General features: G+C 42.1%; 3 protein-coding genes and 1 pseudogene across 3 annotated transcripts in view; 1 reads left to right on the plus strand and 3 right to left on the minus strand.

Annotated features, from left to right (window-relative positions):
• The window catches only part of LOC101585659 (toll-like receptor 1), a 20,713-nt gene extending 16,817 nt beyond the window's left edge, over positions 1-3,896 (minus strand). Inside the window, exon 1 of the mRNA XM_023702766.1 lies at positions 3,877-3,896. The gene's annotated coding sequence lies outside the window, so the exon portion shown is untranslated. The remainder of the gene's footprint in view (positions 1-3,876) is intronic.
• On the minus strand, positions 8-1,167 carry LOC101566624 (annexin A8-like). Its single transcript, XM_012517251.2, is given in 1 exon segment — positions 8-1,167. A coding segment is annotated over 1 exon segment (984 nt). The 5' UTR covers positions 1,084-1,167; the 3' UTR covers positions 8-99.
• Positions 3,897-15,134: 11,238 nt separating the features above from the next.
• LOC111813006 lies at positions 15,135-15,317 on the plus strand (annotated as a pseudogene).
• A 4,388-nt stretch (positions 15,318-19,705) lies between these two features.
• Tlr6 (toll like receptor 6) overlaps positions 19,706-27,540 on the minus strand; it is a 9,849-nt gene continuing 2,014 nt past the window's right edge. The window contains exon 2 of the mRNA XM_004642669.2: positions 19,706-23,206. Within this exon, the coding sequence (XP_004642726.1) occupies positions 20,755-23,145 (2,391 nt within the window). The 5' untranslated portion in view covers positions 23,146-23,206 and the 3' untranslated portion in view covers positions 19,706-20,754. The remainder of the gene's footprint in view (positions 23,207-27,540) is intronic.

Consider the following 27,540-nt stretch of genomic DNA (forward strand, 5'->3'; position numbering starts at 1 on the left):
AAGCCAGCTGAGATCCCCCAGGTTCTACCCAAGGCCAAGGTCATGAGGCAGGGCCAAAGGCCCCTGCTTCTTGGCCTTGGCTCTCATTCTTCATTGACTTCATGGGTCACTGCCCACCAGGTTCAGCAGGGCATTCTTGTAGTCACTGCTGGTGTCATCCATGATCATGCTGCTGAGGGTCTTGCCATACATCTTAGTGAACTGATTCTTGATAAGATTTAAGTCAACCTCACACCTTGAGACGATGATCCTTATGAGTGTCCCATCAGATGTCCCTGCTCCCTTCATGGCACAGTACAGTCTCTCTGCAAAGTAGCTGTGCAGGTTCTGGGTGCACTTCACCACGGTGAGCATGGCCTCCTCCAGCGAGCCGTGGGTCTCACTCTTGATGCTCTCCTAAAAGCTCTTGTTGGTGATTTTCTCATATTCTTCGAACACTCTCATGAGATGAGGGGCACTGCGTGTGCACAGGATGGTGATGAATTTCATCTCATCGGTCCCGCTGATCTTCTCACCTGCTGCATACAGATCCTGTGCTTCTTGCAGGGCCAGTCCTGCGTCCACATAGCCCCTCACATCATCCCTGCTGCCCTGCAGCAGGCAGACGAGGATCCACTCTAGGTAGCCGCTCGTGTCTGCTTTGATGTCTTCCTCTAGGCTGGACTCGTAGTCCTCCTTGTAGGCCTTCATTATTTCTTGCAGCTGGCATTTGGTCCGAGAGGCCAGGATCTCAATGATGACCCCTTCTTTAGTCCCTAATCCCTTCATGGCATCGTACAGCTCCTTGGCCTCGTACCTGTAGGGCGGGTACATGAGGGCCATGATGAGTCTCTCAAACTTGCCACTCAGCTCTGACTTCAATGATTCGATGAGATCCTTGCCGAACTGAGCCTTGAAGGACTTGGCAATCTGCTGCCGCTGGGCGTTGCTCCTCTTGGTGAGCACGTCGATGATGGCCTGCTCGTTGGTTCCAATTCCCTTCATGGCTTTGTAGAGGGTCTCGGCGTCTGGGTCTGGGTTGAAGTGGGAGCTGCCCTTCACTGTGACGCCCTCTTGTTCAACCCAAGCTTTCCACCAGGCCATTTTGGTCACTTCTGTACCACCTTTCCCAGGGAGAGGAAGAGACACTGGAGGCCACTGCTGGGGACTGGGCCTGTCCTGCTCCGCTGTGAGTTGCCAGTCTGGCAGGAGTCAAGAAATATATAATTCTTTATGCCTATTTTAAAAATATATTCTAATTTTAAAATTTTTTTATCATATTCTGAAGGGACTTAAAGTTCAACATATCAATACTTGATGAAAAATACCTGTTCCATGTTATGCCTAAGATGTTTCATATTCAGACAGATAGTGAGGGTAAGCTTAACAACCTAAGTTGTATGGTAATAACAATAAGCTTGTCTTCTGGATGGTTAACAACCTAAGTTTGCAAACCAAATTAGAGAAAAAGGAGGGCCACAAGGAAAGCCAATATTTTGGCCCTAGCCTTCCAAGGTCAATTAAGACTCAGGACATATGAGAACTTGTACTGTAACATCATGTAACTAGGTAGTATCCCAAATTTTCTGATCAAGGAGATTATGGGGCCAAAGAGGAAAGTGATCGATGATGTAGAGTGTGCCTAAGGAGAGTCACATGGACAGAAAACATTCCCTCAGGCTTTCACAGAGAGCACACTGGCAAGCAATGGCCATGACTCATCCACATGGCTGACACTGACAAAGGATCTACAATCTGAGGTATAGGATCTCAGGATAAATCCTGAGGGGATTTCACTGACCTTATCAGACCCAAAAGTTACAACTCTTATTGCATAGGTCCTGCTTTACCTTGGTCTTAACCATCCAGTAGAAAAGTATAAAACTGAAGTATAAGAAGTAAAGCCATGCTGTTATGTTGAGCTGTAGGGGACTCAGGTCAACAATTTCTGACATTGCCAGTCAAGCAGAAGACCCAATACTATTATGGGCTACTGGACTCTTTTAGAATATTTTGCTGAGTTTATACACGTATAATATTCAAATAATGGAACTTGACCAAAAAAAAGGGGATACAGATGAATTTCCATTTTGTATCTGTGTATTCAAAGTGGTTAGGATAGATATATAGTTACATTCTCTTAATGAATAGAGGGATTTGTTCTAATGGTGTTTGTAAATAGAATATCATGTCCGCATCTTGTACAGCAATTAACCACTAGGAAGAATGTATGCAATGTGTTAATTATTGAAACTGTCCTACCAATTTGATTTGAAAAAATAAAAATAAAAAATAAATAAATAAAAATAAATTTAAAAATTAAAAAATAAAAAAACCTCTTGAATTCAGTCATGGGGATCCACCCTCCCAAACTCGTACATACAGAACTCATCATTTCCTGAGGGTTCCACCTCCAAACACCATAGTCAGACTGATCGCCACCTTCTTATTACATCAAAATAGAGAGAACATCCCAATATATGAACACTGGAAAGATGAGCAAACTATATCCAAACAAGTGCCTGTCACATTTTCATTGCAAAGAATGTGGATGTAGAGTGGATGAGGTGAAGAGTAACGTCATTTAAAATCAACAATGAACAAGCTGGGTTTTTTGTTTGTTTGTTTGTTTGTTTGTTTGTTTTTAATGTATTTGGTACAGGTTCTCACTATGCAGCTCAGACTTATAGTAACCCTCCTGTTTTCAGCCTCCCCAGCACTGGTATTACAGGCATGTGCCACCACACCTGGCCTCGGTGGCCAGCTCAATGTGCCCAGGGGCGGGGCCAGCACAGCATGTGGTGCCAGGGATCGAACCCTGGTCCCTGCGCTTGCCTAAGCAGGTGCTTAGCCTGTTGGGCTATCTCGCTGGTCCCTAAACAAGCTGTTTTTAAGTCTGTGCCTTAAATTTGCATTTCCCTGCTCAACAATATCTCTTGCAATAATATATTCACACCCACGTTTATAGCAGTAGAGTTTGCAATCGCTAAATCTTGGAAACAAACCAAATATCCATCAAATTAGAAATAGGTTTTTTTTAATGTGTGTGTTTTTTTTTATATACAGTGGAGTATTAGCCATAAAGAAGGCTGGTTTTAGACATTTTCTAGGTAAACTGATGCACTGTAAGACCATATCCTTAAGTGAAACAAATTGGACACAATGTGTAAATATCACATCATTTCTCTGGTGTACAGAGTATAATGACAGTATAAATAAGGAGCTATTGTGAAATAAGAAATTGTTTAGGAGAGGAACTAGGGAGGGAGCAGGAGGAAAGGAAAGGAAAGAAAGCAATAAGAGAATGATAAAATGAAAACCAAACTTTATAAATAAGGACAGGAAGAGCAGTTGAATGGAGCAGAGGGAATTGGGGAAAGGAGGCATCAAAATATATCATATATCAGTACAACTTCCCTACGATGAATATGATCATTATGTAGATCTAAACTGTACCAATCAATTCTATTTAAAAATACCTTTGGATAGCAAATCATGCAGAGTTTTCAGCCATTCAAATGAGGAAAACTTAAGTCTCTAAGACTGATAAATTCTAGCTCACTCCACTCACACAGTAAGTGCATGTCAGAAATACAACATGCTTAGAAAAGTACCCAGGACTTGGTCATAGAGACATCTGTGATCTTGTCTCCATTACTAGTTGTACCAGAGGGGGCCTGCCCATTAGCTCAGTTGTTGAAGTGCCTGCTTAAGCAAAGCAGTCAGGCTCAGCACACTGTGGTTCGATCCCCAGATCCTCATACCTTACCAGACCTGCCCTGAACGCATGCTGAGCCAGCCAAAAAAAAAAAAAGAAGGAAAGAAAAGAAAACAGAAAAAAATCCCACTAGTTATACCACTATTTGCTTTTATAGAATAAGATAAGATGTGGCTTACCAAGAAGACATTCTGTTTGTCTCTTCTGTTTGACAGTCTGGAAGAAACTCAAGCATTTCCTTGAACATGTATTTCTCTGAAACCTCTTTTAGGGTTGCAAGTAGCTCCTGTCTGCCACCTACTGAACCTCACTGGAATTACACTTCATAGTAAGTGTAAACTTACTTTCTCCCATTGAAACATGGGATAAGGTCTGCGGGCTGATTGACCTGTGCTCAAGTAGAAAAATTTCTGTCCTCCACTGCACTTGATTCATTATTGTTCACACCAATGAACTTAAGAGGTGCTGTTAATAATTCGTAGATTATTATTAGTTGAATTCAAAATACTAACTCAAGTGTCTGTTCCGCCAGAGGTAGGAATGTAGAATTGCTTCTTTCTTTTTTTCCTTTTTTTTTTCTTAATTTTTTTTTTTTTTACTCTAATCAGAGAACTATTCTTCCTTCTTGGATGAGGTTCAAGGCACTTCCTTTGGGCTGGCTCTGTCAGCGACCTCCAGGAAGTCATTCTCATGACTCTGCCCTTGTCTTTTAAAACAACAAAAATAGCAAACCAAAAGCTGAGCCGATACTGCTAAAGGAATTTTAGCTGCCTGGCCCGGAGCTAGTGCTCAGCCCAGTCTCTCACAGTGCCGGGTCGCGGTGTGGATATGAAGACGACAAAACTCCGGCTCCTTTTTTCCCTCGACAGCTCTGTCCTGAACTCAGCTTTTTCATCACCCTGCTGTAACCAAAGATCACTTCCCTAAACTAAGAATGTTAGGTTTGTTTTGGATTGATAATGCTTTCCTTTTCTCTTCCCCCACTTCAGGATTTACTTAATGAGAAAAAATGCGTCTGTAAGTATATTTCTGAAACTGAAAGAATGAATTCCCCACCCCTTCGTGTACATTCTTTTCCTTAAACCCTTGCCTGGGGGAAAGGCAGTTTGGACTGGGAGCTGGCGCTGGGTAGCGAAGTGTCCAGCAGAGGGCGCGAGCGAGGCAGCAGGAGAAGAGCTTCAGTTTGCCCTCAAACTCATCTCCACTGCCCAGTTGGCCCCTGGGCTGTTTTCTTCCCAGCTGTTGTCCAGGGATAACTCGCGAACAAACACGTGCTTGTGATTATTATGCTTCCACATGGATAGTACAGCTACAGCCCAAATGAAACTAATTCTCAGAGAATATGACTTCTTTTTAAAATGTTTTATTTAACCTAATATATCAAAAATATTACTCCAATTATGGGGCCAAAGAGGAATGATGGATGATGTAGAGTGTGCCTAAGGAGAGTCACATGGACAGAAAACATTCTCTCAGGCTTTCACAGAGAGCACATTGGCCAAGCAATGGCCATGACTCATCCACATGGCTGACACTGACAAAGGTTCTGCTATCTGAGGTACAGGATCTCAGGATAAATCCTGAGGGGATTTCACTGACCTTATCAGACCCAAAAGCTACAACTCTTGTTGCATAGGTCCTGCTTTGCCTTGGTCTTAACCATCCAGTAGAAAAGTATAAAAACGAAATATAAGAAGTAAAGCCATGCTGTTATGCTGAGCTGTAGGGGACTCAGGTCAACAATTTCTGACATTGTCAGTCAAGCAGAAGACCCAATACTATTATGGGCTACTGGACTCTTTTAGAATATTTTACAGAGTTTACACACCTATAATATTCAAATAACGGAACTTAACGAAAAAAGGGTATACAGATGTATGTCCATTTTGTATCTGTGTATTCAAAGTGGTTAGGATAGATATATAGTTGCATTCTCTTAATGAATAATGGGATTTGTTCTAATGGTGTTTGTAAATAGGATATCATGTCTGCATCTTGTACAGCAATTAACCACTAGGAAGAATGCATGCAATGTGTTAATTATTGAAACTGTCCTACCGGGGGCTGGAGAGATGGCTCAGTGGTCTAAAGCACCTACTTGAATCAAGCTTGGCGAAGCACAGGGACCACGGTTCGATCCCCAGCACCACATGCCAGCCAGCCCCGCCCCCTGGTGGGCTGAGCTGGCCACACACACACACAATAAATAAATGTAATAAATAAAAATAAATAAATATTAAAAAAAAAAAGAAACTGTCCTACCAATTTGATTCGAAACTATCTCATTGCTATTTGTTTATCAATAAAATTATGGGAAAAAAGAAAAAAGAAAAAAAAAGAATGAGAAAAAAAGATTTCATGCCAATACTTCTCAACCTCTTCAATGAAATTAAAAAGAAAGCAATTCTAACTCATTTCTGTAGGTAGGTATTATACTGACACCAAAACCAGAGAAAGACCCAACCACAAAAGAGAACTATAGGCCAGTTTCCTTAATGAACATAGATATAAACATACTCAATAAAATGCTAGCAAATAGAATGCAACAAATCATCAAGATTATACACCATGACCAAGTGGGACTGATCCCAGGGATGCAGGGATGTTTCAACAAAAGCAAATGTATAAATGTAATACATCATAGCAACAGAGCCTAAAACAAAAACCACATGATGATCTCAATAGATGCCGAGAAAGATTTGACAAAGTCTAATACTCATTCATGATAAAAATCCTACAGAAAATAGGAATAGATGATCTTTAGCTCAATCTGATAAAAGCCATCTATGACAAACCAACAGCCAACATGATTCTAATTGGAAAAAAAAAAAAAAAACTTGAACTATTTCACTTCAAAATCAGGTACAAGACAAGGATGTCACCACTCCCATTCATTATAGTTCTGGAATCATTATCCAGGGAAATTAGATAAGAGAGAAATAAAAAGAATAACAACTGGAAAGGAAGAAGTTAAATTATTATTTGCAGGTGACATGATACTCTATATTGAAGACCCAAAAAACTCCACCTAGAGACTCCTAGAATTAACAACAAATTTGATAGCGTAACAGAATACAAATTGAATACCCCCAAATCAGTAGCACTGCTGTACACAAATAACAAACTTATTGAGATAGATATTATGGGAACAACACCTTCACAATGGCATTGAAAAAAATGAAATATTTAGGAATTAACAAAGGAAGGAAAAGATCTACAGAATGAAAATTTTATGATACTCTGAAAAAATAGAGTGAAAAGGATTATCAAAAATGGAAAGATATTTCTTGTTCATGGATAAGAAGAAGCAACACTGAGAAAATGGCCATACTCCTAAAGTTGTTATACAGATTTAATGGAATCCCAATCAAAATTCCATGAGCATACCTCACAAATCTAGAAAAAACATTCATAAAATTCAATTTGAACCAGAAGAGACCTAGAATAACAAATGCAATCCTGAGCAACAAAGGCAAGGCAGGAGGTATCAAAATCCCTGACTGGAAATTATACTACAAAGGTACTGTGATAAAAACAGCATGGTACTTGCAAAAACCCAGACTTGAGTATGAGTGGAACAGATTAGAAAATACAGACACAACTACAAACACACTCACCCACCTTATCTTTGACAAAGGGGCTAAACATGTTCACTGGAAGAAAGATAAACTCTTTAACAAATAGTACTGGAAAAACTGGTTTTCCACATGCTGAAGGCTAAAATTAGTCCCATGCCTATCACCATACAGTAAACTACAGTCAAAATGTATCAAAAATTTAAATATTAAAATCAAATACTAAATCTACTAGAAGAGAAAGTAGGTAGATTTCTTGAAGACAGCGGTAGGCAGAGTTCATGAACAAAAAACTGAAGTGCACAGGACATACTTCAAAGAATCAACAAATGGGATCTCATCTTATTGAAGTTTTTGCACATTGAGAGAATTCACCAACAAAGTGAAAAGAAAACTCATGAAATGGAAAAACAAATCTTAACTAACATTCACTCAGACAAAGGAATTCTATCTAGAATATATACAGAATTTTTAAAAATCAAGTTCCCAAAATTCAAATACCCAATCCAACAATGGGCATCTGAGATGAATACATACTTCTCAGACAAAGAAATACAAATGGCAAATAAATATAGGAAAAAAGCCTTCACAGTACTGGTCATTCAAGAAATGCAAATTAAAACATATTGAGATTCTATCTTACCCCAGAACAAATTTCTATCATCAAGAAATCAACAATTAATGCTCAAGGAGCTATGGGGGAAAGGGAGCCCTTCTCTACTGTTGGTGGGAAGCGAGCCCTTCTCTACTGTTGGTGGGAGTGTAGAGTGGTGCAACCACTGTGGAAATCAGTGTGGAGATTCCCAAAAATAAAAAAACTATAATTAGAAGTCTCATTCAGGGCCAGGAAGATAGCTCAGTGGCATGAGTGTCTGCTTGGCAAAGTGCAAGGTCCCAATTTGAATCCCCAATCTTTCTCTCTCTCTCTCTCTCTCTCTCTCTCTCTCTCTCTCTCTCTCTCTCTCTCTCTCTCACACACACACACACACACACACACACACGCACACACCTCAACCCAGCTATGCCTTTTCTGAGTAGTTTTCCAGAAGACTTGAAAACATCGTATCACAGCAATATACATTCACCCAAGTGTAGCAGCACAATTTGTCATAGCTAAGTCTTGGAAACAACCCAATTACTCATCATATGAGGAATAGATTTTAAAAAGATGTAGTATTTTTATACAATGGGGTATTAGTTAGCTATAAAATAAGATAAATGGGAGACTTTCATAGGCAAATGAATGGAACTGGAGGCTATACTCATAAGTGAAAAAAAATCAAACCCATATTTTTAAGCATCATATTGTCTCCCTAGTGTAAGAACCTGAAAGAGCACGTAAAATCTGAAAAGCACAATGGGTATAGTAAAAGGGAAAGAAACTGCTCCAAAGAAATGAACACTTGCAGTGAGGGAAAGGAGAAAAGAGAGGAAAGAAAAAGGAAGTGGAAAAAACATGTATGTATATACACAGGATAGCTAAGATGATCATACTAATTTGTTTCAGTTTTTTGAAGGTAGCAGTTCATGCTTCAGATTTTTATTTTGACCACTTTACATGCTTATATCTGATAATCTGAGCAATTGACCATAGGTGTATGGGTTTATTTCTAGGTCTTTAATTGTAGTCTATTGATTGATTTGTCTGTTCTTATCATATGCCATACTATTTCAATTACTGTAGCTTTGGAGTAAGTCCTCTAGCTTTGCTGTTTTTGAAGATTGTTTTGGCTATTTGGGATCATCTATTTATATATAAATTTTAAGATTATCATGTCAAACTTTGTGAAGAAACTGTCTGGTATTTTGACAGATGTTATTCTATGAATCACTTTTGAACGTATAACACTAAGTCTGATACAAAGATATAGGTTGTCTTTCCATTTTATGCCTTTCCAATTGATCTGGGTCTTTTAACTTCTTTCAATAATATTCTGTAGTTTTCAGTATGCAATTTTGTATTCCTTTTAAAAAAATTAATCATAAGTATTTCTTAACAAATTGCAAATTTTTTTACTTTTAAAATTTTATTTCTAGGTGACCTACTTAAACCCCTTCTCTCTCTCTCTCTCTCTCTCTCTCTCTCTCTCTCTCTCTCTCTCTCTCTCTCTCTCTCTCTCCCCTCTCTCCCCAACAGAAGCTTTCTTTCCCTCAGTAATTATATTGTGCTTTTAAAAAGTTAAAAATAAATTTGATTTCTAAATTTTGTTTGTTCACTGCCGCTACATAGAAATACTCATTTTTGTACTGATTGTATATCTTACGACTTTGCTAAACTTTCTGTCACAATATGCCTAACCTCTAATGTGACAGTATTAAGCAGTGAAGTCTTTAGGAAGTGATTAGCTCACGAAGGTGGGGCCCTCATTAATAGAATTAGCGCCTTCACTCCAGAGAGCAGGTGAGGATACAAGACAGCAGTCTGCTGTACTGGGAAGACAGTCTTCTGCAGAACCTAACCACGCTGGCATTCTGCTCTCAGACTTCCACTCTCCAGAACTGTAAGAAATAAATTTCTATTCTTGATAAACCACCCAGAGTGTGGTAGTTAATAGGGCAGCCCAAACTAACTACAAGGAGTGCATTTCTAGGTACGTTGCCTTAACAAGGTCATGTCATCTACACACGGAGGCAGTTTTACTTCTTCCATTCCTACATGGATTCCTAATTACCTTATTTCCCTACCCCGTGCCTCTAGTACAATGTTGAATAGAAGTGGTGTGAGCAAACATCCTTATCTTGTTCCTTAGGTAAGGAGGAAAGTGGTAAGTGCTTAATAATTAAATATGATGTTAGCTGTGAGTTCTCCATAGGTGCTTTTTACTGGGTTGAGAAAGGTCCCTTCTATTCCTCAGTTGTTGAGTATTTCTATTTTAAAGACATGGGCAGTATAATTTCCTAACCAAAAGCACAATACCACAGTTTATAAAGTTCTTCTAATAGTAAGATTAATACTTCCATGACATGCAGAGCAACGGTACTTTTTTCCTTCTGTGTAAGTCAGCTTTCCATCACTACAGTATTGCAAAATACTTGTCTCAGTTACATTTCTCTCATTGCTGGGACAAAATACTGGGCACCCCAAATTAAAGAAGGAGAGGTTTATTTAGCTCACAGTTTGTGGGATTTTCAGTCCTTAGTTGGCTGGATCCAAGGAAGAGTGTCACTTGGCAGAGAGCAGCAGTTCACAGCTGTGGAAAACATGTAAAACAGCAACAGCAGAAAGAGAGGCCCAGAGGCAACAGCGGCAGATAGAGAGAGAGAGAGAGAGAGAGAGAGAGAGAGAGAGAGAGAGACAGAGACAGAGACAGAGACAGAGACAGAGACAGAGAACAAGCCTTTCTCCCTTCCTTGTACTGCATCCAGGCCATCAGCCTCAGGCCAGGAACAGCACTCATACCCATAATCCCAGCAACACTCACACCCATAATCCCAGCATTGGATCATGAGTTAATCACAGGCCCTAGAAGCTTCCCCATGGCTGCATGAGGCTTTGGGGGGGGGGGGACACATAGACACAAACCATAATATACTTGAGGTAGTTACCTTATGAAGAAAAATGTATTTTGACTCAGTTTTGGAGATTCTGGTCCAAAATCAGGCAGATTCGTTGTTCTTAGAGTTCTGGTTAATTCTGGGTGACAATAGTGGAGAATGAAATGTGTAACAAAACTCCTCACTTTATGATCAAGGGACCAAAGAGAGAAAGAAGAGGTTAGGGCTCCACAGTGACCTTCAAGGACACATTCCCAGTGACCTAAGGTAACTTCCACTAGTCTTGGCCTCCTAAAGATCCACAGCCACTCCCAGGAGTACCACCTTAAGAAGCAAGTCTTTCACACATAGCCCATTGGAAGACACTGCCCACATCCAAAGCACAGCACCTTTCTTTCCTCCTCCCCTTCCCCCAATGCAACCCCACAATTCCTCTCACTCCCAGACTCTAGAATTGCAAATAGTGTCCTATAACACTTACTGGGAATAGAAATGACATCACCTGGACATTTACATTTTTATGAATTCTCCCTCAATGACTTGAAATTTTCCAGCCAAATTTTGACACTACAATCTCAATACCTGAGTAAATCTCAAGTCAACATAAGCATTTCCTTCTGCTTGTATGGAGGATAAGGTGTACTTTCAGATTTACAAAATGTTGAAAGGCACCTCTATATAGAATCTGGTTCCTAGGCTTATACAAATTATCAAAGCTAACCCAAGAAGGTACAAGAACACTGAACAACCCAATAACAAGCAATGATGTTGAGACAGTAGTAAAGAAACTATCAGCTTTAAAAACCCAAGACTTGATGGATTCACTGCTGAACTTTGCAAAATCTTTTTTTTTTTCTTGGTACCAGGAATTGAACTCAGGACCCTGTGCTTGCCAGGCAAGTACTTATTCTACTGAGCTATCTCCCCAGCCCTGCAAAATTTTTAAGAGTGTTAAATAACCTATAATCATCTAGCTTTTTTAAAAAATTTAAAGGAATAGGGTGCTTCCAAATTCATTTATGGAAGCCAGCATCATCAATATTAACCAATACCATCAAAAATGTCATACAACATGATAAAGTAGCTTGCATCCCAGAGATGCAAGGATTGTTCAATATATGCAAATCAATAAATGTAATATATCACATAGATACAGAAGCAAAATAAAAACCACATGAGCATATCAATAGGCACAGAAAAGACTATCAACAAAATCTGACACTCCTCCACAAGAAGCCTAAAAAATGTATATAGAAAGACTGCAGCTGAACTTGATAAAAGCTGTTTGTGGCAACCCAACAGCCAATATCATATAAAATGGGGAAAAACTGAAAGCATTCCCTCTACAGTCTGGAACTAGACAAGGATGCCCACTATTACCACTTCTATTCATCACAACAATCAGACAAGGGAAAGAAATAAAAGGGATATGAATTATAAAGAAGTAAACAAGTAGATCATCATTATTTGCAAGTGATATGACACTCTCATTAGGAGACTTGAATTCCACAAAAAATCTTCTAGAATAAATAATCAACTTCGGAAATATAGCAGAATACAAAAATCAATAGCATCTATGTACATTAATAAAGAACTAAACAAGAATGAAATTATGAAAACAGTATCATTCATCATAGCATCAAGCCAAATGAAATATGTAAGTATTAACTTAGCCAAGAAAGTGTACAAAGAAAGCGACAGCAGCACTGAGAAATGAAATTGAAAAGGACATGAGAAAGTGGCAAGACGTCCCCTGCTCCTGGATAGGCAGAACCAGTATTGTCAAAATAGCCATACTCCCAAAACCGTTACACAGATTCAGTACAGTCCCAACCAAAACACCAAAGGCAGGCCAGGTGTAGTGGCACATGGCTGGAATCCCAGCACTGAGCAAGGAGGAATGCCAGAAGTTCAGGGCCAGTCTGGGCTACATAGTGAGTTCAAGTCCAGCCTAAACTACATGGAACCAGAGGAGACCCAGACCAGCAAAAGCAATCTTGGGCACAAGAGCAATGCAAGAGGCATAGCATCTCCGGGCCTCAAGCTACACTACAAAGTAATACTGATAAAAAATGGAACAGTGGAACAAAACAGACATGTGGGTCAATGGAACAGAATCAAGGTTACAGAAACATCCCCAGACACTGGTGCCTTTTACTACCTGTGCAGGCACAGAAGAAGTCCTACAACCTCGCCAGTTGCTCTGTGACAGCCAGGAGATCATTTTATCTCTTCACACTTGTGACTTCAGTGAATTCCTTTGGCCTTCCTCTGGTGGTGAACTCTGGCTTCCCAGGCACTACCCCTGCAATGAAAATGGAGTAATAGCAGTCTTGACCCCCAGAAACAATGTGCATCTGCGGGGGACCCATTGGTGTTGAAATGCTGAACTGCACATGCTCACTCTCCAGGTCCCACATGAAATGCCTACTCAGGGAGTGTCTGGTGGGCACCAGGTGAACATCTGAGGTACAGACAACAGTGCTGCTTCAAGAGGTGGGGATATCACATACCAGTTCTTCTGTCTAGCTGGGCAAGAGGAAGACATACATGAGCTCTCAGCATCTACCGTGTACACAAGTCACCTGTGGCATGGCTGATAGCGGTGAGTTGAACAAGTCTGATACGGGAGGGATCATTGAGATTGGTAACGTTTTGAGCACCAACAGTCTGACCCTGCAGGAGACCCTAAGAGAAGGCTTTAATCTGGCTGACAGCCAAAAGATGACCCTTCATGTTCCACTCAATGCCACTAGAGTAACTCACTCTATACAAGGTCCTCCTGAAGTTTTCATTAATTTCTCCTGAGCAGAAAAGCACCTTCTCATCACAAGCTATTTGTGCAGCAGATCTGTTGGTGACATGTCGTGTCTCAGACTTGCATCTCACCATGCCACAATTTCCCAGGAAACTGACATTATCTGTGCACACAGAAAAGAGGAACATCCCCACAAGCCTGCTGTATGACTACAGGATCCACACAGAAGCAACTAATGGCTCAAAATCAACTTTGGCCAAACTCAAACCCAAATTCTCTGAAAAACATCTACTCTACAAGTTCTACTTATCTCCTCTCAAGCTGACATTTTACTTTAAAATATATACAGTACTCATGGTGATCAATCCTGAGTGGCTCTGGGAGTCACCACTCTCTGTAGTCACAAGAGAGCTCTGTACCCAAGATGGGCTTATGGACTTTGAGGTCTACACCCACCAAGTGCAGCTCTCAACTTGAGTGCTGTCAGTGGGAAACTCATCCCGCCAGCCAGTCTTCACAGCTTAGTCCCAGGAGCTGGTACATTTCACATATCCCTAAATGGATGTGAAACAAAGCACAAATTTGAAGATGGTAAAGTTATCTGTGAAACTGGAATGCATGCTGTCTGGGAAGATATTCCTCCAAGCAAAATATCCAGAGCTGTTGGATTCAGAATAACCATGAAGTGCTATTACAAAAGAGATGACACACTACTAAATCCCAACATCAAAAGTCTTCCTCCAAAAAAGAAAAAAAAATCCTCCTCCAGTGGTTTCTGTGAAGCCAGGTCCACTTAAGCAATTTACATGAAAGATAGAGTCCTACACAGGAATGACCCCAACATCCGTCTGATTTTGAATGACTGCTGGGCAGTATCCTTGATGGACCCAGCTTCTCTCCCCCCGGATGGCAATGAATACAACCTGGACACTGACCAAATCACCCTCCATCCAGCAGGTTCTTCCATGACCCACTCTGATCCCTATCCCAGGTTTAAATTAAGCATGTTTGCCTTTGTATCAGTGGCTCGGCTTCTCCCCCATGCCCCACCCCGCTCTACCTCCACTGCAGTGCTTTAGCCAGCAGTCTCTAACCTACCTAACCTTCCTCTGTGATCTGTGACCTCCCTGCCTCATCTAGGTACAGAAGAGCCACCAGGGCCACTGAAGAGGACAAAATGACAGTGAGCTCCTAGAATCCACTCTCTTGCTCTCAGATGACTCTTCCTTTAGCGACATAGATTGCAAAGGGCGTGAGCCTGCTGGGGATGTTGCTTTGAAGACGAGCTTGGGTTTCTTTAGTGGGGCTGCTGCTAACTCTAGGATTTCTCCATTACCTGCATAAGAAGTGTGATGTTAAATCAGTGTTTGAACTTGCAAATAAATTTGAAGTACATTTTTTAAAAAAGAAACATCTACAGACACAGTCAGCTATTTGATCTTTGATAAAGGCCCTAAAGTCATATTTAGGGAAGACGTGTATTTGTTTGCAGAAGACAGAACCTGGGCCCATGTACCTAACTATAACCCAAATAGACCAAAGATCTAAACATTAAAATGGAAATATTGGAGCGGTGGCTGTGGTGGAGGAGTGACAGAGTTGCATGGCCATGTTTCTCCAGTATTACTTGAACCAGGTGTATACACCAAAGAAATCTGACCCAATAGGACAACAGTCATGCTGAGCCTATCCTGCTTGGTTCTCCCCAATGGACAAATACTTGCGACACCAAATCACCATCAAGAAGCGCTTCAAGGTACTCATGACCCAGCAACTGCACCCGGCCCTCTGAAGAAGGCTCCTTCTCTTCCTGTCTTGTCTGCCTCCTGCTGCCCTTCAAGACTCCATAACCAGCCATCAGTCCGTGAGCCCAGAAGGCTTCTTACCATCAGGGTCTTTGGAATCCAGTCTCTTCATTGCCTTTGATAATGCAGTGTGTGGCATTGATGGTGGCATCCCCCATTAAAGGAAACAAGTTTTGAATTATTGCCGGGTTATTAAAGACAAAATAACTCGAAAGAATTCTCATTTTGTGTGTTGTGGAGGGAAGGATGGATAATTTTGGTTTCTTAAACTGACTAAGATGAGGGAGGAGAATACAGCTAGGAGTTGTAATAACTGCTTGGAAGAAAAACTTTGATTACCACTGCAGTAGGAACAGAGCTGTGCTGGGAGGGACAGGAGGCTATTGGGGAGGGGAAGAAGGGAGGGGAATGACACAAATGCCAGAATTCACTGAAAGTACACTGAAATGATCTCTTACCTCTTTGGCTTTGAATCACTTGAAGAATACTAGACATATTATAGGATGTTGGAAGTGAAAAGACTGGCACCATTCTCTCCTCTATGTACATTTTTTTTTTTTTGTATCTTGTGCAGGGTCTCACTACACAGCTTAGACTCATAGTGATCCTCCTGTTTTCAACCAGCTCAGTGTGCCCAGGGGCAGGGCCCATGCAGCATGTGGTTTGAGGTTCCAGCCCTTGCACTTGCCTAAGCAGGTGCATATTAGCCCTCTGAGCTATCGTGCCAGCCTTTATGTAACTTTGATAATGTCACTAAACTTATTTAATCCCCTTTTCTCCCATCCCCCCCTTTTTTATAGAGTCTTGCTCTAATTCAGGCTGGCCTTCAACTTGAGGTGATTCTAGGATTTATAGTTATATACCACCACACAAGCTGGCCTCAAACATACAGCAGTCCTCCTGCCTCAGCCTCAGGTTGGCTTACAGTTGATCCTTACATCCCAGAAAAGATACAGCAGGGCTCATGAGGTCCCGTGACTCCACGTAAAGGAAAAAAAGCAAACAGGTAAACAAGAGCTCTGGGGACCAAAGCCAAATGGGCAGCCTGAGCCCTTGAGTGATCTCATGGAATAAGACAGCTTTCTGTCTGCTGTCATGTGGATGTAGCTCACCTCCAAGGACTTGCATGTTGAAAGCTCGGCCCCAGTGTGATAATGTTGAGAGGCAGTGGGGACTTTAAGAGGCAAGTTCTGGTGGAAGTTGTTTAAGCCACTGAAGACGCTGCCCTTTGGAGGGACCAATGCAGTGCTTGTGGGATCCTTGCTAGTTCTCTTGAGAGGGTTGTTATGAAGGGAAAGTCTGCCCCTGCTCTCTTGCTCTCTCGCGCTCTTTCTCTCTCTGGCCTCAGGTCTCACCGTGTGATCTCTCTGTCCCTCACATGTTCCCAACATGTGGCCATGTGCTGTGGTGTGATGTAGCCAGGAGGCCCTCACCTGAGCTAGCACCACGCTATTTGGACTCTCAGCCTTCAATGCTAGGAAGATCTCTTTTCTTTCCCCAGCAGGAAGAAAATTACTGAAGCCCTTTATTTGAGGGTCTCTCTGTCCTGCAGCCTATTGCTTATTCAATACAATTATAGAAAAAAATATCTGCCTTCCTACCCCTCATCACTTGTCTCCACACAGGAAAAGCTCAGTCTGAGAGGAAGAATGACAGGAAATGTGTGTCTCAGCTAAACCATGCTCACTTTATCCCCATACTTATGCCAAGGCTGAACGATAAGCCTAGCGGATGACATGGTGCAAGATGAGCTTTAGATGGAACTTGAGGTTACATATATTGCTACGAACTCACTATGTAACCTTGAACTCACTATGTAACACAGGTTGGCTTTAAACTCATGGTGCACCTCCTGCCTCAGCCTCCCGAGTGCTGGGATTACAGGCATGCACCATCACAGCTGGTTGACATTATAATTTTTAAACTAAAATATAGTATTAATAACTCAAAAATACCGAAGAGGTATGAAATGTGCCCCAGGTCTCACCCAGGAGTGGAAAAGGAAGAATTTCAGGATCCTGATGCTGGAATCCCTACAGGAAAATAAGAGCTGTCTTACACTAAAACTTGAATATGCTGACATGCTTCATTAATTATAATTTAAAACCTTCAGAAAGCCCCTGTGGCTTCAGAAATCCCCTCAAGTCTATTTGACTGCTTGTAATTTATTCTTATTCCTTTCTGATCAAATCAACCATCTCCTCTTTCTCCCGGTGTTTGTGCATAAATTCTCATTCTCTTTAAAACTCCCACCCTGCCTGGTGTACATCCCCACCCTCCACCCACTGTGCCGCCCCATTCCTGACATCCATCCATCTCTCTCTTCGTCAGCCTCTTCCTTCCTGGCACTGAACCTCTGACTTCCCAAGTGACTTTTTCAGATCCCTTCTTTCTTCCGAGAAAGTTTTTCCTCCTGGCACATGCAGCTGAGTCTCTGGGCCATCAGAGACAGGCACACCAGCCCAAGTGCTGCGTTGAACAGTGCCCTCTTTTGCCCAGAAATTCAGATCAAGATGGTCCCTAAATCCAACAGCAGTGTCCTTACAAGAGACAGAAAAGGAGAAGGCTTACAGAACAGGTGAGGCAAAGGCAATATATCTACAAGCCAAGTGACACCTAAGACTTCCCAGCAGCTGTCAGAAGCCAGCAGGTGAGAGTATGGACCATTCCCGCCTCAGAGTTTCCTGCCAACACCCGATTACTGACTTCTGGTCTCCAGAGCCCCAGGAAACCAATTTCTGTTGTTAGTGAGATTGACAGACATCTATAAATCAGAAAGTGGCCGGGGAGATAGCTCAGTAGAACAAGCGTTTGCCTGGCAAGTGCAAGGGCCTGAATTCAATCCCTGGTTCCACAAAAAAAAAAAAAAAAAAATCAGAAAGCAGGCCACCATACGCCCCGACTCTGCCAGCACCTTGATCGCCAACTTCCCAGCCCCCAGCATTGTGAGCAGTACATTTCTGTGATTCATGCACCAGGCCGTGGCACTCGTTAGAGCAGCCCAAATGGGGGATACCTTCCCCGTCAGAGCTTACCTCTGCTGTGTCCTGTCCCTTGCAGGGTTGATAAATGTAGCCATGCAAAGGTAAACTGCTTAAATTGTGGCTGTTGTGGGGGCCATGCGAAAGCATAGCACAAAGGTGGGGTGCAGGGAGAATTTACCTGTCTGGGAGTTTGGGTTATTTTTGCATTTTTTGAGTCCATTTTTTTTATTTACCCAAGAAATGATAGAGAATATAAGCTTTTTAGTTTTTAAATTTTTATTGCTGACAATACATATTTGTGGGATATAACATGATGTTATTTAACATAACATTGTGGAGTAATTAAATTGGGCTAATTAGCATACTCATTATCTCACATACTTATCATTTCTTTGTGGTATGGCATTTAAAAATCTATCATTTGAGCAATTTTGAAATTTTTTAAATTTCCTACATATATGTGTTGATACATGTTTGCAGTATATATGAATGTAAATTCATCCCTAGAGTTGGCACATGCATGTAGCACTTCTCAGTTCTTTATCCCCTTCCCCTCCACTCCCTAGATATACATTTTAAAACAACTTTTAAGGCACAGTGTGAAATTTCAACACATGATTACGGTGTTTGTGCTGATCAAATAAAGGTACTTTTTTAGGACCTTCCAAACAAAAGGGTTCTCTGGCCCCCCGCAGGAGAGCAATCACAGGGCCAAGGGCAAGGCCTGCTTCTGTACTAGGCTAAACCTGGGGTCTTCTTGCTCTTACATGGCCTAGGGAGAGGCACACAGAGTCCTCAGCAGGGGGAGCACCACAGGCCCAGGAGCTCAAGGGCAGGGGCAACTCACTGGGGGAGGGACCCCCAGGCCACAGGTGCTCAGGGTGGACCCTGCCAGGGTCCCTGCCACAGTCCAGCTCTACCATGTCCAAAGGTCCTTTAGGGTACAATTGAGGGCTGTGATGACTGAGGCCTACTGGGGCTGTCTGCTCCTGCAGGTTTTCACTGTGCATCTGCCATGGGCCACATACAGGGAGGAGTGGTGAACTCTTGAGTAGGCTCCCATTCTCCTGCGCGTACAGTGAGTGGAGAGAAGCAGGAAACAAGCAAGGTAAGTGCAGGGAGTGATGAGTGTGTGAAGGAACAAGGAGAGAAGCATGCAGGAGGCCACGGGGGACAATGGACCTCTGCCCACGCGGCGTCGGAGGGAGATGCTGACTGTGAGGACAGCTAAGCTGACTCAGAGGAAAATGGCTCCAGCACAGGCAAACACAGGCAGAAGCCAGTGTGAGGCCTTCAGAACAGCCAGAGGGCATCTGAGACAAAAGGAAAGACAAGAGGGACAGGAAAGAGGCGAATTCAGAGCGAGGAAGACAGTCATGACAGATCCTGAGCCACCAGGAAGGGTTTGACTTTTACCCTATTGCTGGGGGAGGTAGGTCATTAGGTTTTAAGCAGGAAACAGATTAATGTAATTTGCACCTTAAATCAGTGTGATTGTCATTCGGAAAATGTGTGAGGAAGGAGGCCAGGGAGGAGGCTGTTTTGCAATTGTATAGGTAAGAGCCAGTAGTGCCTTGGGATGGCATATGCTTTGCTCCAGGTTGCAGGGTGGAATACCCAGGGTGCTTTCCTAGGAGGAGCGCTGTCCACTGCTTCAAGCCCCAAAGCCAAAGGTACAGACTGAGATGATTCCTCTGTCAAAAGAATCCAAAATGCAATGGTTTAAGCAAAGAGCAAGTGTCCAGGCCAACTCTGGCCAAGAGGCAGAATTTGAAGACCACCAGGAAAACCCTACTCAACATCCAGTTACACACATGAGTAGATTTGGCCCCACATTTCCTTGGCAAGCAAGTACTTCTGTGTCTTTTGTTTCCCTTTGTATGCATACATTTTTATGCTGTGAGTCTCCACTGGTATCTATGTATCAGGATCAAGGAATTAGAACTATTACTCAGACATGGAAAAAACATGCTTTCTTACATTCCAACACTGGAACAATTGGCTTTCAAGCCCCAAAGCTGAGCAGAATGATAAAGCTCATTCAAAGGCGGATAAGATCTATGGCTCAAGCCTAGAACCCACTAACACAACTCTGGCCTGGATTCTTTACTTACTGACCTGAAGCTACACAGACCCTTGATCACACAGAACCCATTTGGAGTGGGGAGGAGAGGAAATCTGTCCTGCATGATTGAGCAGTGACTCAGAAAGGTCTGTTTCCATGTGAAAACAAACAGTTAAACCAGAACTGAGATGTAGCTAATTTGCAAAATAAGCACCACCTTCACTCCCAGTCCTGTTCCTCAGCTCAGCTGGAATAAGGTTTTCATGAACTGTTCCCCAAATATATGAAGAAATATATATATATATATGAAAAATCTCCAAAGGAAACTTAAAACCTTCGCATGCATCAGACACTAGACTGGATTTCCTGATTTTTTTAAGGTTTCACATCATCACAGTCACTGGCTAGGATTAATTTAATATTGAAAGCAGCTCTAATGTTAGCCCAAAACAGTCCATGCTTGCTCTTCTCTGTGGGCCATTCCAGGTAAGTCCGCTGTGCCATGAGCGCCCTTAGCTTGTGGTACTTCCTGGGAATGTTGTCCTCTGGGATGGGCTTCAGCAAGATCAGGATTAAGTTGTTAGACCCTTCCCGGAAAAGCTTGTGGTGGGCAAAGTAGAGTTCGTAGTGGCACCACTCACTCTGGATGAAGTTGGGAGACAAAACAAAGATGGCCTTGTAGCTCTTCTCAATGAAGGTTATGATGTTTTCCACAATGCTCTTGCCAGGAACAAAGTTCCTCTCATGGAGGCAGATCCGCAAATTTTCTTTTTCAAGGTTTGGTAGTAGTTCATTCTTCACCCAGACAGAATCAAGTCCACTATAGGAGATAAAAGCATGAAACTGAAGATTTCTTTGGAGTTCCTCTAAGGGGACATTCCTGGCCCTGTGCCGGGTCTGGGTCCACTGACACATCATCCTGAGGTACCAGGGCATATCGAAGTAGCAGCACAGGAAGGTCACAATAGCAGCCAGAACCAGCGTGGTGACCACAATGGTCAGGATGAGCAGAGTCGTGTTGCAGGACAATGGAGACACATGGAAGGCCTTTAGCAAGGTTCCCTTATAGCTGTCTGGAGAGTGACACTTGTAAGAATTTGGCCAGTCCTGTACCACTGCACTTGACACTTGGCCCATACTTTTGACGAATTCTCTTAACTCACACGTGCACTGGAATGGGTTGTTCCCTGCTTTCAGCGAAGTAATCTTCTGGCAGCTTTGGAAGAAATCAGCTGATGGGTGGGAGACGGAATTATGGTCCATGATGAGGGCAGCAAGGCTGCTGAAGGTACCACACCCAGGAAGGTCAGTTAAAGAATTGAAGGCAACATTGAGCTCTTGCAAAGATTCCAGATAGGCGACATCCTTTGGGATGTTGGTTATTCTGTTGTTGTGAAGGTCAAGCACCTGGACTTTGGGAGGCAAACATCTGAATACAGAGTCAGTAAGTGTATTTGAGGACAAATTTAACAGCACTATACTCTTAACCCAAGTGCAATTGTCTTCATATGTATAAGATCCCAGAGAATTCCTACTAAGATCCAGGATTTCTAAAGATGCCATCTTTTTAGTCATAAGGCTTACTCTGAAAAGGTTTTTTAAACTATTCTTTTGCAGGATAAGCGTCTCCAGCCTCGCCAAAGTGGAACATGTGCCAAAAACACTATCTGTGAACACATTCTGACTAAAGTTCAAAAACCTAAATGTGCTGGCTTTGTCGGGACACAGCATGTGAACCAGGGGTGTGTCTGATATGGTTAACATCATAATATTCATCTCAGAGAAGACCCTGTATAACACTGTCTGAGAAAAAAGAAAAACTCTCTTTGTAATATGTTCTATTGTCACAGATTTTAAAGTTGTTTCAGGATAAACAAATTTTATCTCCTCAACTTTTTCATCTATTGTTAAGTTGTAAATGTTGAGATGTTCCACAGGTCTCGGCCAAAGGAATCGAAAAATGCTAACCAAGCAGGTCCAAGGGGTTTCCATGTGATTGAGAGTGAGATTCAGCAACATTGGACCTCCAGTGAGCCCTAATAAAAATGTAACAAAAACCTGACAGTTCTCATCATTCAACTTAATATTAGTCAGTTGCAAGCACTCTAAATTTTTAACTGCTATGTTCATCTGGACAGAGAATAAACTTTTTGGGTGAAAAACAAAGTGAAGTGTTTTTGTATTCAGAATTGGAAGATTCTCTCTGACATTTTCCTCCACATAATTGCCTCCCAAAACCAGAAGGAGGTGATTTAGATTTAGGTAAGTGACTGGTAGCAGATCTAACTTTTGAAACCTCACAGCACTTAATCCCAGGAAGCTGAGCTGTGTCAGGTTGCCAAATTGCGCACAGGCAGGCAGCACATTGAAGTCATTGAATGAGAGGTCCAGATGCTTCAGACTTGTCACAAGGTAGCAGGTCATCCTATGGAGCCGATTATGAGATAGGTCCAAATGCTCCAAGTTCCGATTGAACTTGAAAACACTCAAATCCAGGGTCTGGATTCTATTATGGGAAAGTTTCAGAACTTTCAGCCCTGATAAGAAGCCGATGTCAGAGATCTGAAGCTCAGATATGTGGTTTTGAGACATATCTAAGCTTTTGGTTGTTGGCAGCAGGTTTTTTGGAATGTGAGTAAGGTTACTTTTTGACATGCACACTTCAAATTCACTTTGTTCACAGAGATGGGTTATGGCTCCAACTATTAAGGTCACGGTACAAACTAAATGAAAGGTTCTAATAACAGGTTCTTTGTCTTGGGTCATGATGCAGTGATGGTTCCGAAGGGTAGCTGCTCTTCTGAGCACTCTGATTTGAAGCCAAGTTCTAGAAATAGAACATACATCAAGATGAACAAAGACTGATTACTTGTAAGCTCCTATGTAATTCTCAGTGATTTCTTCATTTATTGATACAGTGATTTCTGTCCTCATAATTTTATATTTTCCACTGTTATGCAACTTGCTGATTTTAGAGGGGACAATACAGACCATTTTAGCCAAGAATGGTAGTGATGTATTTTGACTGTCCAGTGGCTCCTTACGGGGTTCTCTTGGGGACTACCCTTTGTTCAACACATAGCCCATAACCTTCTCAGAGCCAGAGCAGCCTCTTGGGTAGTATTTATTGAAAACATTAAAAGGAAAATGCACTAGCTGCAGCCAACTGGGGCAAGAGTGAGGGGCAAACAGCAGACATACTGAAAAGCCAGAGAAGGAGGAGGCTGGAAAAGGAAATGCCCAGGAGATAAAAGACTTTGGAAAGCTCCATGAGCGCCAGGAAATCTAGATGTCCACACACATGCCCAGAGCTGGACTCATGCTTGGAGAACACCAGAGAAAATGCCCCACTCTCACTTCTGGCAGGAAGTTTGGGCTCTCTAAAAGCAAGAGGTGAAGAAGACTAAGTCAGAGTCCTGAATGGCTCGGATGAGCGTAGGAGGAACACATCAACACAGAGCTAGTGAGTTTTGGCTTTGTATCTAGTGTTTTGTTTGAGTTTTTCTCCAAGGGTTTAAGGAAACCTCCAATAGCCCACTGAGCACAGATGTAGAAGAACAGCGCACTCAGTGTCCCCAGATGACACACAGTCTTGACAACAATATAAGAGCTGGGGATGTAGCTCAGTGGTGGGGCACTTGCCTAGGGTGTACACAAGACCCAGGGTTTAATCCCCAACCCCAGAACCACAAGAATAAATGAATCAACACACAAAAATAGCTTAGAAAGGTCATTAAACAAGCACAACCTACAATAAGCAGGAACTATAACCTCTGAGGAGTTGGACAGAAATTGATTATTTAAAGTTATAATATTATAATATTACAATACATCATTATAATATTTACCATGTCTGGCATTTAAAAATGAAACCTATTAGCCATGCGTAAAACCACGAAAGTGGGCTGGGAAGATAGCTCGGCAGTCTAAGTGCCTCCCTGGCAAGCACAAGGACCCTCCAGGCCATGCCAGCCCAGGAACCCCAGGCACACTGTGCTGGTCATGGAAATGGGGCATGGTGGTACATGCCTATAATCCTAGTGCTGGGCAGGCTGAAACATGAGGATCATTATGAATCCAAGCTGCACAGTGAGACCCAGTACCAAATAAACAAATAAATAAAGATTTTTTTAAAAAATTTAAAAACCAAGAAAGTGCAGTATTACCCATTCAGAGGCAAAAAAATTTTTAAAGTACAAACTTAGACAAATGACACTATCCTATCTCAATAATCAGGAAAGTGCGATGTTGGCAAAAATATAGGCACATAAATCTACAGAAAAGAATAGAGAGCTCAGAATTAGACCCACATAAACAAAGTCAACTTTTTTTTTTAATGTGTTTAGTACAGAGTCTCACTACATAGATAGGACTCATAGTGATTCTCCTGTTTTCAGCCTTCCAAGCACTGGGATTACAGGAATGTGCCACCACACCCAGTCTCAGTCAATGCCTCAGCACATCCTGCAGCCAGAGCGGCACGGCACACCAGGGATCTAACTCTGGCTACGATCTGCCTAAGCAGTCGCTTTAGTCCACTGAGCCAGGCAGGCACTGTGCCACTGAGCCATATCCCTGGCCCAGTCCAACTTGTTTTTGACACAGGGGAAAAGGGCAACTAAACAGGGAAAGAGTAGTCTAAAGAAATGTGCTATAACAATAAGACATGTAAGAAGAATGAGGAGGAGGCAAAGGAAGAGGAGAAGACAAGGAGAAAAAGGGGGATGGAGAATAAGAGAAAAAGCAGGGAGAAGAATCTAGACATTGATCTTGTTATTTTCACAAGAAAAGTAGCTCAAAATCAATCACTGATATAAATGTGAAATGCAAAATTATAAACTTGTAGAACACAACATAGAAAATGTAGGTGATTTGGGGGCTTAGAGGTGACATTTTAGATACCACATCAAAATCATAATCCATAAAAGAAAAGAAAAAACTGTTACGATGGATGTCATTGCTTAGCAGATACTGCAAAGGGAGTGTCTACTTTTCTCATTGCTGAGACAAAATACCCAACACCCAAAGTTAAGGGACAGAAGCCTTATTTAGCTCACAGTTCAGAGAGGTTTCAGCCCTGAAATGGCTGTCTCTAAGGCAGGGTGATGGCAGAGGGGCTTCACAGAGGACAAACAGCTCATGGTGGGCAGAGGGCAGCAAAGCGAGCAAGCGACAAGACAAGCCTTCTTCTGTCCCCTTTATTTTGTTCAGGTTTGCTGGGATTGGAACAGTGCCACACCAATCGGTGGACCGATTTACTCATCACCCACCCTTCATCCTTAATTGGGCCACGAGTCAGTCACACACTCTAGACTTAGCCACCTCCATGAAAGCCCCCTCCATGCCTGTGTGAGTCTTTTGGGGGACATCTACACACAAGCCATAATAGGAATAAAAAGATAAACCACAGACTAGGAGAAAATATTTTGAAAAATATACATCTGATTAAGAATTTGTATCCAATATATACAAATAACTCTTGAACTACACAATAAGAAAAAAAGAATATAACTAAAAATGATCAAAAGATATGAACAGATACATCACTGAGAAAGACACGCATCACACTCCATCAGGGAGTCACAGTTTAAATCAATGATGACACACTACTTCATAAACCTATGAGAAAAGCTAAAAGCCCACAGCAGCAAGTGGTGGACAGAATGGAGAGCCACCAGCTATCTCTTGGTGGCAAGAATACAAAATGATACAGTAACTTTGCAAGACAATCTGAGAGTTTCTGAGAAACTAAGCAGTTTTATCAATGATCCAGCCGTCATCCTTCTGTGTATTTACCCACGTAAACTGAAAGCTAGGTCCACACAGAAACCTACACATAGATGTTTACAGAAGCTTCATTCAGAACTGCAGAAAGCTGGAAGAAGATGCTATCTTTTAATAGATGAAAAGATAAAACATGCATTCATATATTGAAATGATACTCAATCACAAAAAGAAATGAGCAATCAGGCCATGCAAAGGTATGGCAGGTCCTTAAATGCTTTTTTTTTTTTTTTTTTTTTTTTTTGTACTTTAGGGAAGGGTTGACAGGGTGTTCAGGGTCTCACTCCTAGATTGGACCCCTAGTGATCCGCCTGTTCACAGCCTCCCAAGAGCTGGGAATAGGAGCCGGGGAGATGGCTCAGTAGAATAAGCACTTCCCTGGCAAGCACAAGGGCCTGAGTTCAATCCCCAGTTCCACCAAAAAGAAAAAGGAAAACGACAACAACAACAACAACAAAAAAACAGAGCTGGGATTACAGGCGCGCACCACCGTGCCCAGTCTCAATTGCCACCTCTGCATGCCCCGGGGTCAGGGCCTGCACGGCAGCTTTAGGGATTGAAACCCTGGCCCCTGTGCCTGCTTGCAGGTGCTTTAATCCATTGAGCTATTTGGCCAGCCCTCTTAAATGCATATTGCTAAGTGTGAAAAGCCAGTCCAAGGAGGCTGCATAGTGTATGATAGCAGCTATGTGACATTTTGGGAAAGGCAGAACTAAAGATACAATGGAAAGATCAGTGATTGCCAAGGGTTGGGATGAGGGAGGGAGCAAGAGTATGAAAGATGAAGTGATGAATTACGGGGAACTTTTAGGACAGCAAAACCGTTGTGTATAATACTGTACTGGATACACCACATTGTCTATTAATCAAAAGCACAGAAGTAGGCCTTGTGAGGTAGCTCTGCGGACTAATGCCTGCCTTGGCAAGCGCAGGGACAAGGGTTCAATCCTAGGACCTGCATGCTGCACATGCCCCGCCTCTAGGCACGCTGAGCCAGCAACCGAGTCCGGGGATGGCATATGCCTGTAATCGGGAGGCTGAAAACAGGAGAATCACTCCAAGTCTGAACTGCGTAGTGAGACCCTGTACCAAATACATAAAAAGAGAAGAAAACACACAGAACTGAACATGAAGTCTGACTGTAATGTAAAGCATTACATTATCCATAATAGATCATTAGTGGCAACAAATATACAATACTAATACAGATATTATCATAAGAAAAACAATTATACTATGGTGGTAGAGAGTGGGTATATGGGAATTTGCTGTACTACTTGCTCAGTTTTTCTGTAAACCTGAACTGCTCTTAAAAATGAAGTCCATTAATCTTATAATTAATTAATAAAAATGCTTCCAGAAAGAGAACAGACATTG

This window comes from Octodon degus, unplaced genomic scaffold (assembly GCF_000260255.1).
Source record: "Octodon degus isolate 3935 unplaced genomic scaffold, OctDeg1.0 scaffold00158, whole genome shotgun sequence".
In the NCBI taxonomy this organism is placed as follows: domain Eukaryota; kingdom Metazoa; phylum Chordata; class Mammalia; order Rodentia; family Octodontidae; genus Octodon; species Octodon degus.